Source organism: Chanodichthys erythropterus, chromosome 16 (genome assembly GCF_024489055.1).
Source record: "Chanodichthys erythropterus isolate Z2021 chromosome 16, ASM2448905v1, whole genome shotgun sequence".
NCBI lineage: Eukaryota > Metazoa > Chordata > Actinopteri > Cypriniformes > Xenocyprididae > Chanodichthys > Chanodichthys erythropterus.
The window spans coordinates 27,051,019-27,063,128 of record NC_090236.1 but is presented as its reverse complement, the minus strand read 5'-3'; the positions used below and the strand labels follow the sequence as shown (position 1 = coordinate 27,063,128).

General features: G+C 36.7%; 1 protein-coding gene across 10 annotated transcripts in view; it reads right to left on the bottom strand.

Annotated features, from left to right (window-relative positions):
- map4l (microtubule associated protein 4 like) overlaps positions 1 to 12,110 on the bottom strand; it is a 48,745-nt gene that overhangs the window by 9,839 nt on the left and 26,796 nt on the right. For 9 of the 10 annotated variants that reach the window (XM_067363791.1, XM_067363790.1, XM_067363793.1 and 6 more), the window contains 2 exons: positions 866 to 1,299; positions 419 to 616 (listed from right to left, as the gene is read on the bottom strand). In XM_067363791.1, coding sequence (XP_067219892.1) covers positions 419 to 616; positions 866 to 1,299 — 632 coding nt within the window. The remainder of the gene's footprint in view (positions 1 to 418; positions 617 to 865; positions 1,300 to 12,110) is intronic. The other variant, XM_067363798.1, reaches the window with a different exon arrangement.

Below are 12,110 nucleotides of genomic sequence, written 5' to 3'. Positions count from 1 at the left end.
ATAAATAATCGCCTAATTAAAAAATCACCCATATAGACAAGCAGACACTTGATAAAAAGGTGAGAATGAATTATAGATTAATTATATTCCACAAGCTTCATGCATGAAAGCTGGAGAAAAAGCAGTTTAAAACCTGATATCAATAGAGAGGCATATAATTAGTCTTTATTTGATATCTGTCTTTGGAAAAAATGTATGAGACAGAACATAACTGCACCTCATATTTTATCAGTGGCCTAAAAGCATGCCTCTCTCGTGAGATTTTGCTGGTGATTGAAATTTTGAATTAACAATGACACAGACAGCAAGCCATGGGTTGATTTTAAGGAGATGAGCACCGGAGGGTGTTGCAGAAGTCTCCCCTGTGGATTGTAGGCTGGGTGCCAAACCACAGATGAGGGAAATGGTGTTAACTCACCTTGGCCTTAGTCTCTAGAGTAGATGTGGAGGTGGGGGTTTTCTTGGTACCAGCAGTGGGGGTTGCTGCCTTGGGCATAGGGCTTTTTTTATTGGCAGAGTTGGTGGTGGGAGAGGTGCGTTTGGTGGCACCAGCACTGTCTCCAGTGGACAGAGAGTTTGGTCTTGCTGAGCTTTGTTTGGTTGACCCAACTGAAGGCTATATGCATGTATTTGCAAAAAGCACAAAAGAAAATGCAAACGTGGAAGCATGATGAAATCAAAGTAGCAGCAATGGTTGTACAAATTGTTCATAAATCATAAGTTGTGAGTTTGGGTAACATCTTTAATCTTTATAAAGATGAAAAAATGTGAGCAAACACCTCTTCTTCTCAAATGTGGCAGTTTAAATCAAAGTTATAGCAGCATATCAGATGAATATAATCCCTTTGTTTTTTTTTAGACTTACCTTGGTCTTACTATCTGGGCTGGTCACCTCCTTGCTCCTATTTGCTGTTGGAGACTTAGCAGGTCCTTTAGCAGCCGTCACATTCTTCTCAGCTTTGGCTGTCTTGTCTATTTTTTCTCCATTGTCTTTCTTCTCCTCTTTCTCCTTGTTCGTCTTCTCAGGTTTGTCTATTTTCTCAACCTTGTCCTTTTTCTCAGCTTTATTATCTTGTTTCTCCTCTTTCTCGACTTTCTTCTCATCTTTGATGATCTGCTCACTCTTCTGAGTCTTATCCACACTGTCTGTTTTCTTTGTAATCTCATCTTTCTTGTCCAGGTGATCAATCTTCTCCATTTTCTCAGGCTTGTCTTGCTTCTCAATTATGTCAATGTTTTCCGTCTTCAGAGCAGTTTGCACATTCTCTATTTTCTCCTTGGCTGTCTTATCTTCTTTTACTTAAAAAAAAAAAAAAAAAAAGACAAATTTGAAATTTATTAATCAAGCAAATGTGTATCGATTATCTTTATGAGCATTACAATGCATGTTTGTTCACACTGGGGTTTTGGTTGTGGTTTAATATTCAAGGTGTTTTGGGGACATAAATTATCAGTAAGCTGCACTTGATGCCTCAATCTCAGTATATTCTGACAATAAGAATGAGAGTAGATGAGCAGGAGAGGTCATGAAAAAAGGGCACAGAAAGTGCCTTGAGCGGACAGACAGAAAAGCACATTGTCAGCCTGGATGCCTTATGTAACTTGGCACCATTCTCTCCGCAAAGTGAAAAATCAATGGCCAACGGAGGACCAAAACATCAAAAACAAATTGTGTGTGAGAGAGAGAGGAAAAGAAAGAAAGAAAGAAAGAAAGAAAGAAAGAAAGAAAGAAAGAATAGAGGAAAAATATTAATTGAAAGATGCAATGGGCCAACGTAATGCCACAAACATCCAGTTTTAATTATATATAAATTCTAGCAAAATGTATTTTTATAATGAAATGAAATGAAATTTTATAGGTCTCTTTTATATTTTATCCTTTATAGCAGCTGATTTTCAACCTAAAATCAGCTAGATTTTCTCTGTAACACTTTTTAATAATGTTCATGAAGAATATAATGCTTATAATTCTTAAGAGATCATTAATTAGAAATTTAGAAATTTGTTATTAGTTATAGAAAAGTTAAGAACATTTAGAACAGACCCCCTATGGTACCTTCTGCGATGCCTAGATGAAAACCTTGGTTCTGTATCTTCCTCTGAATCTCTTCTCACATTTTCAGACAGATAAATGAGTGGTAAAGTGTATACGTGTCAAACGTGGGCTTATCTCAGTACAGCAAAAGCAAACTATGACAAAAGGACATTCAACTGTTACTCTGGTGATATATTGTATATCCCTGCAGGTGGCCAGAGGCACACACAGCAAATCTTATCCATCTTTCTGTCAATCTTATACTCGAATCTGTGACCTCTACATTTGACAATCTGTCTTCATCAGGTGTGTTAATACACAGACATGCATTCACACAATGAAAACAGCGTACCATCTGCTGTAGCATTTGAAGAAACTGGTTTAAGTAATAAAAAATATAAATAAAAATAAAAAATGTTTTAAAGGCACAGTATCTAAGTTTCGCCATTAGAGGTCACTTATTCAAAACAATAACAAAGGGGTAGCTTGAAGACGCAGTGAATGAGTGTGGAATCATGGGGGTTGTTGTCTTCACCTCCACAACCGATGGAAAACAAACCAATGGGACTCAAGGTCATAAATCATGTTTATTGGTGAGCTAATGTATTAAAGTTTTATTAACATTACTATGGTATGAAGCAGGGCGGGCTGAGAGCCTGGGACATTTTACGTCGCAGTTTTTATTATGCTTATATGCCGCTGATGCTCCTTTTGTTTTGTTGTTTATGTTTATTTTACAATTAAAGTTACGTTTAACATCTGCCTCCTTCTTTCTTGAACTTGAACTTTGTTACATTTATATTTGAACACTTAAATTCACATTTTTCAAGTTCATTCTAATGAAACAGCCACAAGTGCTGATTTACTACTCTTATAGGTCACTTTATCTGACGAATTATCTGGGGGGTAACGCAGCACACACGTTACTCGCGGTAAATCAAGAAAACGAGATTCAAACAGTGTCGAAGAAGACTAACAATGATTAGTTTTATGTTGATAAAGGTATCCAAACATTTGTTCTAACCTGTCTAATAAAACACATAATATATTAAAGCATCTTTGTTGTTTATATGGTAAAACCGGAAATCAAGGGTTTTGCGGATATGACATCACTGACAGGCGACGCAACGACACGGGACATTACACTGGTTCAAATAGCTGGTTTCTCTGGATTTAAATATTATTAGAAACATTTGCGATAATGTAAGTACCCAAGTCAACAAAATATATAACATTGTTCTAGTGGTTTTTGGATGTTTTAATCCAAAAATCGTATATATTGTGCCTTTAAGTGTCTTAAAATGTAGAATATGCGTACATGACAAACTGAAAGCTGTTAGATATAACTTAAACCCACAATGAAGAGTTAACTATAACCCTCTTTCTTTTTATTTCACTCTATCAGCTGTGCTTAATATAATTTTTCAATGACAACCATCTATAACTGACCATTGAGAGCATGTTTATCACAGAAACAAAACTGTTCAAAAGTCTGGAGTTAGTAAGATTTTTTTTTTAAATTACTTTCATTCAGCAAGGACACATTAAATCAAAAGTAATAGTAAAGACTATCCGTTTTACATTGTTACAAAAGATTTCCATTTCAAATAAACTTTAAATTCATGAAAGAGTCATGAAAAAAATGTATCAGTGTTTCCACAAAAATATTAAGCAGCACAACTGTTTTCAGCATTGATAATAATAAGGAATGTTTTTGAGCACTAAATCAGCATATTAAAATTATTTATTAAAATGATTTCTGAAGGATCATGTGACACTGAAAACTGGAGTAATGGCTGCTGAAAATTCAGCTTTGACAAAGAAACAAACTACCTTTAAATATATTAAAATACAAAATAGTTATTTTAAATTGCCATAAATGCTGCCATGGTGAGCATAAAAGACTTAGTTAAAAAATATTTGAAAATCTTATAGTGCATGTTCAGCTCTGTCACACATACTATGTAAAGACATCTTCTGAAATAAACATCTGTTTATGCGTAAGGGACTGGTACACGTTGTAATCCAATAACCATATATTGAATAGATCACAAACCAACCATTGTAGACCATTGCAGACCTTGAAACCTGGACCATTGACATCACCGTAGCTTATCTCACCTACCATCACAAACACCTTTGGGCTGAATGTCTCGGGATGAAACAGCATTCCCATTTTCTGACAGCTTTTGCGGTGACTGTATCCTGCCAGAACTCTGTGGCACACCAGCAGGCTGTTCTTTCTTTGTAGTATGGTCTGATGGGATACTCGTGGATGGTGGAACGCTCTGTTTGTCCTCTATGGTGAAATATTTGACGGCGGTCTGGGGTGGCGGCACATCCTTGCCTGGATATTTATCGGGCAGCGGGAGGCTAGCAGGCACTGTTAGGTGGGTACTATCAGACATTGTGCGCTGGACCACTCGGTTCTGTTGCATGGGGGGTGATATGGGTGGGCGTGTCTCAGTTTTGCCCTCAACCACGCCCTCCATGTAGTTGTCATTCACCACACCGATCACGCAATAATTCGGCATGGGGCCTGTTTTTGAGATGCTGCGGGGCGGATCCCAATCGCTGTCTGAAGATGTCAAGACAGTACTCGGTGGTGAAGGTCTTGATGTCACGCCATTGGTGGAAAGGGCTTTTCCTGGAGACACGGGGGACGGAGAGGACGAGAGGCTTGTGGGGCTTTCTGCTGTACTGCCCAAATTCTTCCCGCCCCTGCTGTATGGGTGACTGGTTGCCCGTTGGTCCACCTCTGGGCTGAATGCTGTCGTCTTGGTGGAAAGGTCCTGCTTGTCGTCCTCTAACAGTCTGGAGGATTGCAGACTGCCTGGCTGCCCCTGCTGCCAGTTCCAGCCCTGGGCAGCTGTTGACGATGCCAAGCTTGGCATGGAGGGTGGCACTGAGCACAGATCTCTGCACTCTGAGCGCTGGGATGACATCCTTACGATCCTTGCCTCTCTAGATATTTTTATCCCGTATCAAGGTGTCTATTCGTCAGTAAACGGCATTGACTGAGATGAGTTAGTCTATAGCGCCGGTCTCTAAACCTCTCTCAATGCCGAGCCTGAGATGACTCTGCGTCTCTCTCCCAAATCCCCCTCCTCTCTCTCGTTCTCTCTCTCACCCTAATTCTGTCCGCACATTCCTTCCAAGTCTTCGATCACGTGATTGCGTGAGCCGCGTCCTTATTGGCCACTCTGCACTGAAAACCCTTGCTTTTAGCATCCAGCGTGTTTATAAATACCCCTTTCTCTCTCTCGCACTCACACATTGTCTGGTTTAGCAGTCAGAATGTTCTAGCAGACGCAAGCGTTCACCTTTACCCTTCAGTGGTGGAGGATGTCATTATTGCCTGGTCCTCAGGTGCTGTGTCCCTCGATGAACACCATAACATCGGTATCATTCACATTTTAATTGCATATCAGCTTATTGGAGATCTGAACCATTATATTCCTCTGTCTTTCACAAATGAGGCTGATGGAAGTGTGACCTCTGTTGTTTATTGTGCCTTTCACTCTATAGAAACACTATGTTCTGTATGAGATTGTATTATAGGGATTTTTCGCAAAAAAGAAAGGTCTGTCATCATTTACTCAATCTCGTGTTTTATCAAACCTGTAGGACTTTCTTTCTCCTGTGCAAAGCAAAAGAAGATATTCTACGAATGTCTTTGCCAATACAATGGGGACCAAAAAAAAAAAAAAAACAATTAAGAAAGACCTTTGAAAAATACAATAGGATTGCAGACAGCATGGACAAACAATGCTAAATGCAAATTATATAATGCAATTAAAGGGTTAGTTCACCCAAAAAATGAAATTTCTGTCATTAATTACTCACCCTCATGTCGTTCCAAATCCGTAAGATAATTTTTATTGAAATCCGAGAGCTTTTTTAATCCCTCATAGAAAGCAACGTAATTACCACATTCAAGGTCCAGAAACGTAGTAAAGACATCGTTAAAATAGTCAAAGTGACTAGCATCTGCCAATACTGAACCCAGAAGCGTAAACAGCATGGAGAATGACAGGATAGATAAGAAATTGTTGAATAAAGTTGTTCTTTTTGTTTTGTTTTAGTGCACAAAAAGTATTCTCATCGCTTCATGACACTAAGGTTGAACCACTGTAGTCATGTTGACTATTTTAATGATGTTTTTACAACTTTTCTGGACCCTGAATGTGATAATTATGTTGCTTTCTATGGGGGATAAAAAAACCCTCGGATTTCATCAAAAATATCTAAAGTTGTGTTCCAAAGATGAACGAAGGTCTTATGAGTTTGGAACAACATGAGGGTGAGTAATTAATGACAGAAATTTCATTTTTAGGTGAACTAAAACTTTAACGTCAACTCAAAAAAACAAGGGTGGGGTGAGGAATGTTCTTGTTGGTGTCAAATGTTCTGTATCCAATCAAACTCCAAAGTATTTACTGTTGCCAACACAAAACCGATGCCATCACAGACACGTAGCAGAAATCTCCTCATCCTTAAACACCATGAACAACACAAAGTGAAAGAAAATGTCACCCAGATTAGATTAGATATCTGTTTACTTGCAATGGATAAACTTGTTTTGTGCAGAGCACAATGTGATTGTGGCTTGTTGAGGGCAAGAAAGCATCAAAAACTCAATCAGATAAATCAGATTTCAGACACTGCCATTTCCCCCAGCCATTAGATACACCGGCCTTTTTCTTTTTTTTTTAGTTCAATCATGTCATCTCACTGTCTTCTGTCTTTGAGAAATTATGGTTTTTATGATGACACACACCTGGTGATCATCTCAAGCAAGACAATTATTTATGAAAAAAGAAAAAACTCATTAAACTTAAATAGGATGAGCTACATAAATCACTTCCACAATCGGTCACAACAGAAGAGTTCTGCATTATTCAATACTTTACAGTATGTATCTGCACAGAAATAGCACTAACAGTTAAACCTCTATATTAGGTAACCTACTAGACCAGTTAATTACAAGCATCCTAACATGAAAAATGTGAGCAGCAAAAACGGTGGTTTTCAAAATTATATCAGGGAAACCACAAAACCTGTATTACATATTACTTTTCTAGCTCCCACTGCATCCGCCCTTCCAGACTTGAGCAGAAGTATGTGTGATGTCGTAATATGCGTATAGTCTGATTGGCTCAGGCACCTTAATTAGAGTGAACTTTCCACACACAAACGACAATGCATCAACTGCAGAGCCATTCCAGGCCACTGACAGATATAAAAGGGATCTTTTCTCTCTGCCTGTCTCATTTCAATAATGGGCCAGATTCTTGTGAATGGATTTTGTTGCATAAGGACATGTCAGATGTATTTTATTGTTTACATTCCCTCAAGAACTCATTGCACCACATCATACAGTTCAATATACAGAGGATATTGAAACTTTCTGTCACTTAATTGCATTTGTTTGTGCATTTTCATCTTAGTCTTCAATTGTGTTATACACTAAAAAATGTTTGGTTGGGTTGAAAATGCACAAACCCAGCGATTGGGTTAACCCAGCAGTTTGCCCAACTATTGTTTAAAAATTACTATATGGCTGGCTTAAAATGAACCCAAAATACCTTAAAACCTTACCTTAGCCCGGTTCACAACAGCAAGCTTGTAATAATGTTTTATAATAAATCGATACTGGTGGATTTCTGCGGGAAATACGAGCATGCAGCAATTCGTCTTTGCATCATTACGTCACGTCTGTAAACAGAAGGAAGGAGTCCCAGCTAAACTTGCATATAGGATGCTGCTGGTAGCGGATCATTTATAGTCTTTTCTCACAGCAGCTGCAATAATTAAAGTTATCATTTTGATGGCGGATTGTAATCCAGAAGGGTCCAAATGACAATCTTCAATGACAACTGGAGATTCAGCCGTGGTCAAAAAGCAAAAGACTTCGGACTTGGCTACAAAAATTGAAATCTACAGATAGCGATACACACTCACTGCAAACCCTAATGCTCAAAATACTTAATTGATCTGAGTAGGACAAACTTATAAAAATTGAACAAATTAGTTCAGTTAAATTAACTGCTATGAGTATTTAGAACTTTCTTTTTCTTTTGAGTTCACAGCACTGACATATTTCAAATAAACTGAACTGTTTCATTGTTTTGAGTTGTATGAACTAATTTCTTTTAATTTAGACAAACTTCAGTTTAACTGAAACTGGACTGGGATTTCTATTTCCCAGCATGGAGAGTAAATGCTAAAATTAAGTGTTATATAATGTTTTTTGTTGCAAGATTAATGGTAAGGGAGATTTAGTAGTGATTAACCCTCTATGGTACGCAATATGATATCAATGAGGAAAAAATTATTTGTGTTGTTTTTCCTGCTTAAAATTGGACACTTTAACAATATCAATAAACATTTTCACAATTTTTTAATTTATTTCATTTTTATAAGTTTGTTGCCTCGAAGCAACATTGTATCACAATGGAAACATTTAAACATTTGGCATTTTCATGTAGAAAAAATAAATATATTTACTGAAAACACTTTTACTAGAAACTTAAACAAATGTATCTACTTTTTAATGTATTAAAAGTTTCATATTTAATAAAAAGTAACATTTTATATCCAGCTGTTGCCCTCAGGCAACATTGTACCATAGTGGAACACAAGTATTACCAAACCATCATATTTTTATGTTATTATATCAAGTTATCATATCCATCTTCATCCTCGTCTCCATCTTCTCTCTCACCCTCACTCTCTCCCTGATGGATTGTCACTATGATTTCATCTTCCTCATTACAGTATGACCCCTCATTAACTCCTCATCCTCACCCTCATAAACTGGCTTTGCTACCTGTGTTTTATACCTTTATGAAGTGCTATAGAAAATGTGCAGATCATAATATATGCAGATATAGTATGTGAATTAGTATTCTTATAAGTGCATTACAAAATCATGTGAAAATGCAAATATATTTAGATAATTCTCACTCTCTTCCTTACAAATATGATACATTTGTATTCAAACCTATTATGCCTGTATGGCCTTATGCCATTTCATTATGGTACAATGTAGCCTTGAGGCAACATACAGTTTTTTGTTATTTTCTCTAAACCATTTGATGAAATATAAGTTCTTAAAAATACTTCTTTACTTGCCAGTGAAGGTGAATCATCATTTTTTGTGGGTGATTAAATGGTTACAAACAAGTGAAAAAAGCACTTTTCAATGGAGAAAATATGGAATCATGTGAAATGTGCATATGTGCTGAAACAGGACACAAAATGGACCCCTGAAATTCTGGGGTCTTTACAGTACTTCAATTTACAGTACTTCAATTTCAGCCCAGTACCTTAACAGTATACTTCAAGACTACAATCTGTGATTCCGAAGTACAGTATCCACACCGGTATTTTGACTGACAGCAAACATTACATTCATCCTCGCTTAGGAGCCGTGCTGATGCACAATGCACGTAAAGATAATAATTTCGCATATAACTGCAATTGCAGGTTTCAAACAGAGATGGCGACTAAGAGGCAAATCTTACGGACAGCAGCTTTAATTATTATTCATTAAACGTATTAATAAATGGTAATTTCTAACATATTTGGGTTCATTTTAAGCAATACAGTAATGTTTTAAACAACACTTGAGTTAAGTAAAACTATCCAGCAGGTTGGGCAAACATTTAACACAACCGTTGGGTTAAACCCAACCCGATCGCTCGGTTTGTCCATTTTCAACCCAACTTGGATTGTTTTTAACCCAGCATTTTTTAGAATACATTCTCTCAGGAATTGTTGTCCTTTTTTATCTGTTTACTATAGTTTATGATTAAAATAAATAATGTTTGTCGATATAATCCTTTTTGTTGTCACTATGTGACATTTAGAAATAAATTAATGAATTTGACATAATAATTGACAAAGTTATTATATTATATTATATTATATTATATTATATTATATTATATTATATTATATTATATTATATTATATTATATTATATTATATATCATAAGAGTTTCATGATGACTATAAATAGAGCTTTTGGACAAATTTTATGCAATTTTATGCTAGTACACAATCATTACCAATATACCAATGTTCTTTTCAGTAATAAAAACACAGCATCAGAAATGCATTTAACACATTCAGCATGGGGTAGAACATGCATGCTCATTGAGTAATCGGGATGTCACAGAGTTTCTATTTCTGGAACATATCCTACAGTTACACCCTAGCTTGTTCTTTGGCAGGTCCTATTCGCTGCATCACCAAGGAAACCGCCTCCCATATCCATAGCAACAGTCTCCCCGTCAATGCAGCTGCTGATATTAGGGTCCTGTGTGGTCGGAACCACTTGAGGGGAGGGAGAGGAAGTGAGTAAGCAAGGGCAAGAAAGGACGAGAAGACTGATACGAGTAAAGGGAGGGAATAAAGGGCCATCTCTTATTTCTGCATTAAAAGACTGAAATCCAGAGAAGACCAAGTGCTGTGTCAAAAACTTCAACACGCCAATGTCTAGCTAAAAAGTGACCACATTATTTTTGAATGCATTAGCAAATATTAATAATGGATAACTCATAAAAAAGAAGAGCAAAAAATATCACATTTGCTCACAACAGACAGGAAATAAACCAATAAATTTCTCCTCAGCAGGAAGTGGCATTACATGTAAAAGCATTTTGCTCTTGTGAGCTTGATGAATGTTCTGACTCATTAAGTCATTCAAGACGTCATCAGGGATCTCTGCGTTAACATTTAATCCAAAGCTACCGCCCAGTACTCAGTATCCCTCAATATCCCAGCACCTTTCAAACGCCTCTGAACACACCCTAATCGCTTGCTATAAAAAGAACAACTCTATAAGTCTTATATAATGGTGAACGGCAGAGCCATCAATTTTACATGAGCTGTTGCAAGAGGATGGGAGAGATAGGAGGAGATGTGTGTATGAGAAAGATGAAAGACAGAGAAAGCCACAAAGGGGAGTATGAATTCAACCTATAAATACCACCAACTATAAATAACTGTTCTTAACTATTATGTGCTTGAATCAACTATTATTTGATTAAGCAAACAATTTAGTAAATGGAAAATTTCTTTCACATTAAGTTAAAAGCTTATTTCATTCGAACCAAACTAAATCAGTCCAACTTTTCATTTTCAATGTTAGAGATTGCTGAGAATGCTGGATAACACCCATATAAAGGTTTTAACAAGAAAATGGAAATGTTCTTTCACATTAAGTTAAATGGATATGGATCTACTATACTGATAGGGGCTGTACCCACACTTAACAGTAAGATAATGAGTTTTCTTACCTGGTTGATGTCCAGTGTTGTCCAAATAGTGATTAACATGAAAAGAAGAAGAAAAGAACATCATTAACACATACTTGCAACTTGAGTTTTTCAGCTAAAAATGAAAGGTTATGGGTATGGAAGAACTAAATCTAAAAGATTTCATAATCTATGTGTAGCAGGTGAATTGGCAGACAGACCTCTTAATCTCATAAACATTGGATTGACAGTTTTGAACAAGAATAAAAAGCAGAATAAAGAGTCATGTAGCATAAGATCACAAGGAGTGACATACAGAAAGATTTTCACCCACAGAACGATTAGCAAATGTAAAATCCCACATAGACAGACTGGTTGACACACATCTACAAGACATGTGCATTTTGAGGGATGCTGTGACCAAGAGAAATTGTATTGAATTCCAGGTGATGGTAAACTAAAGAGTAACAGTTAGTTGGCGATGCATAGCGATCAGTGTGTTATGACTGCATTGAAATGTTAAAAATCTTTACTATAAGAATGGATTACATGCAGCAGAGGTCCAAGCTATAGAGGACTGACACAAAGAAAGAAAGAAAGAAAGAAAGAAAGAAAGAAAGAAAGAAAGAAAGAAAGAAAGAAAGAAAGAAAGAAAGAAAGAAAGAAAGAAAGAAAGAAAAAAAGAAAAAGAAAAGCATGGACTACTTAGTGTCCTGCTACAGTTTTTTTTTTCTGCTACAGAGATAGCTAAGCAGAGGAGGGCCCACTTCATTGAGCCATGCATTATGTAAATCATCTCCATACAGTCT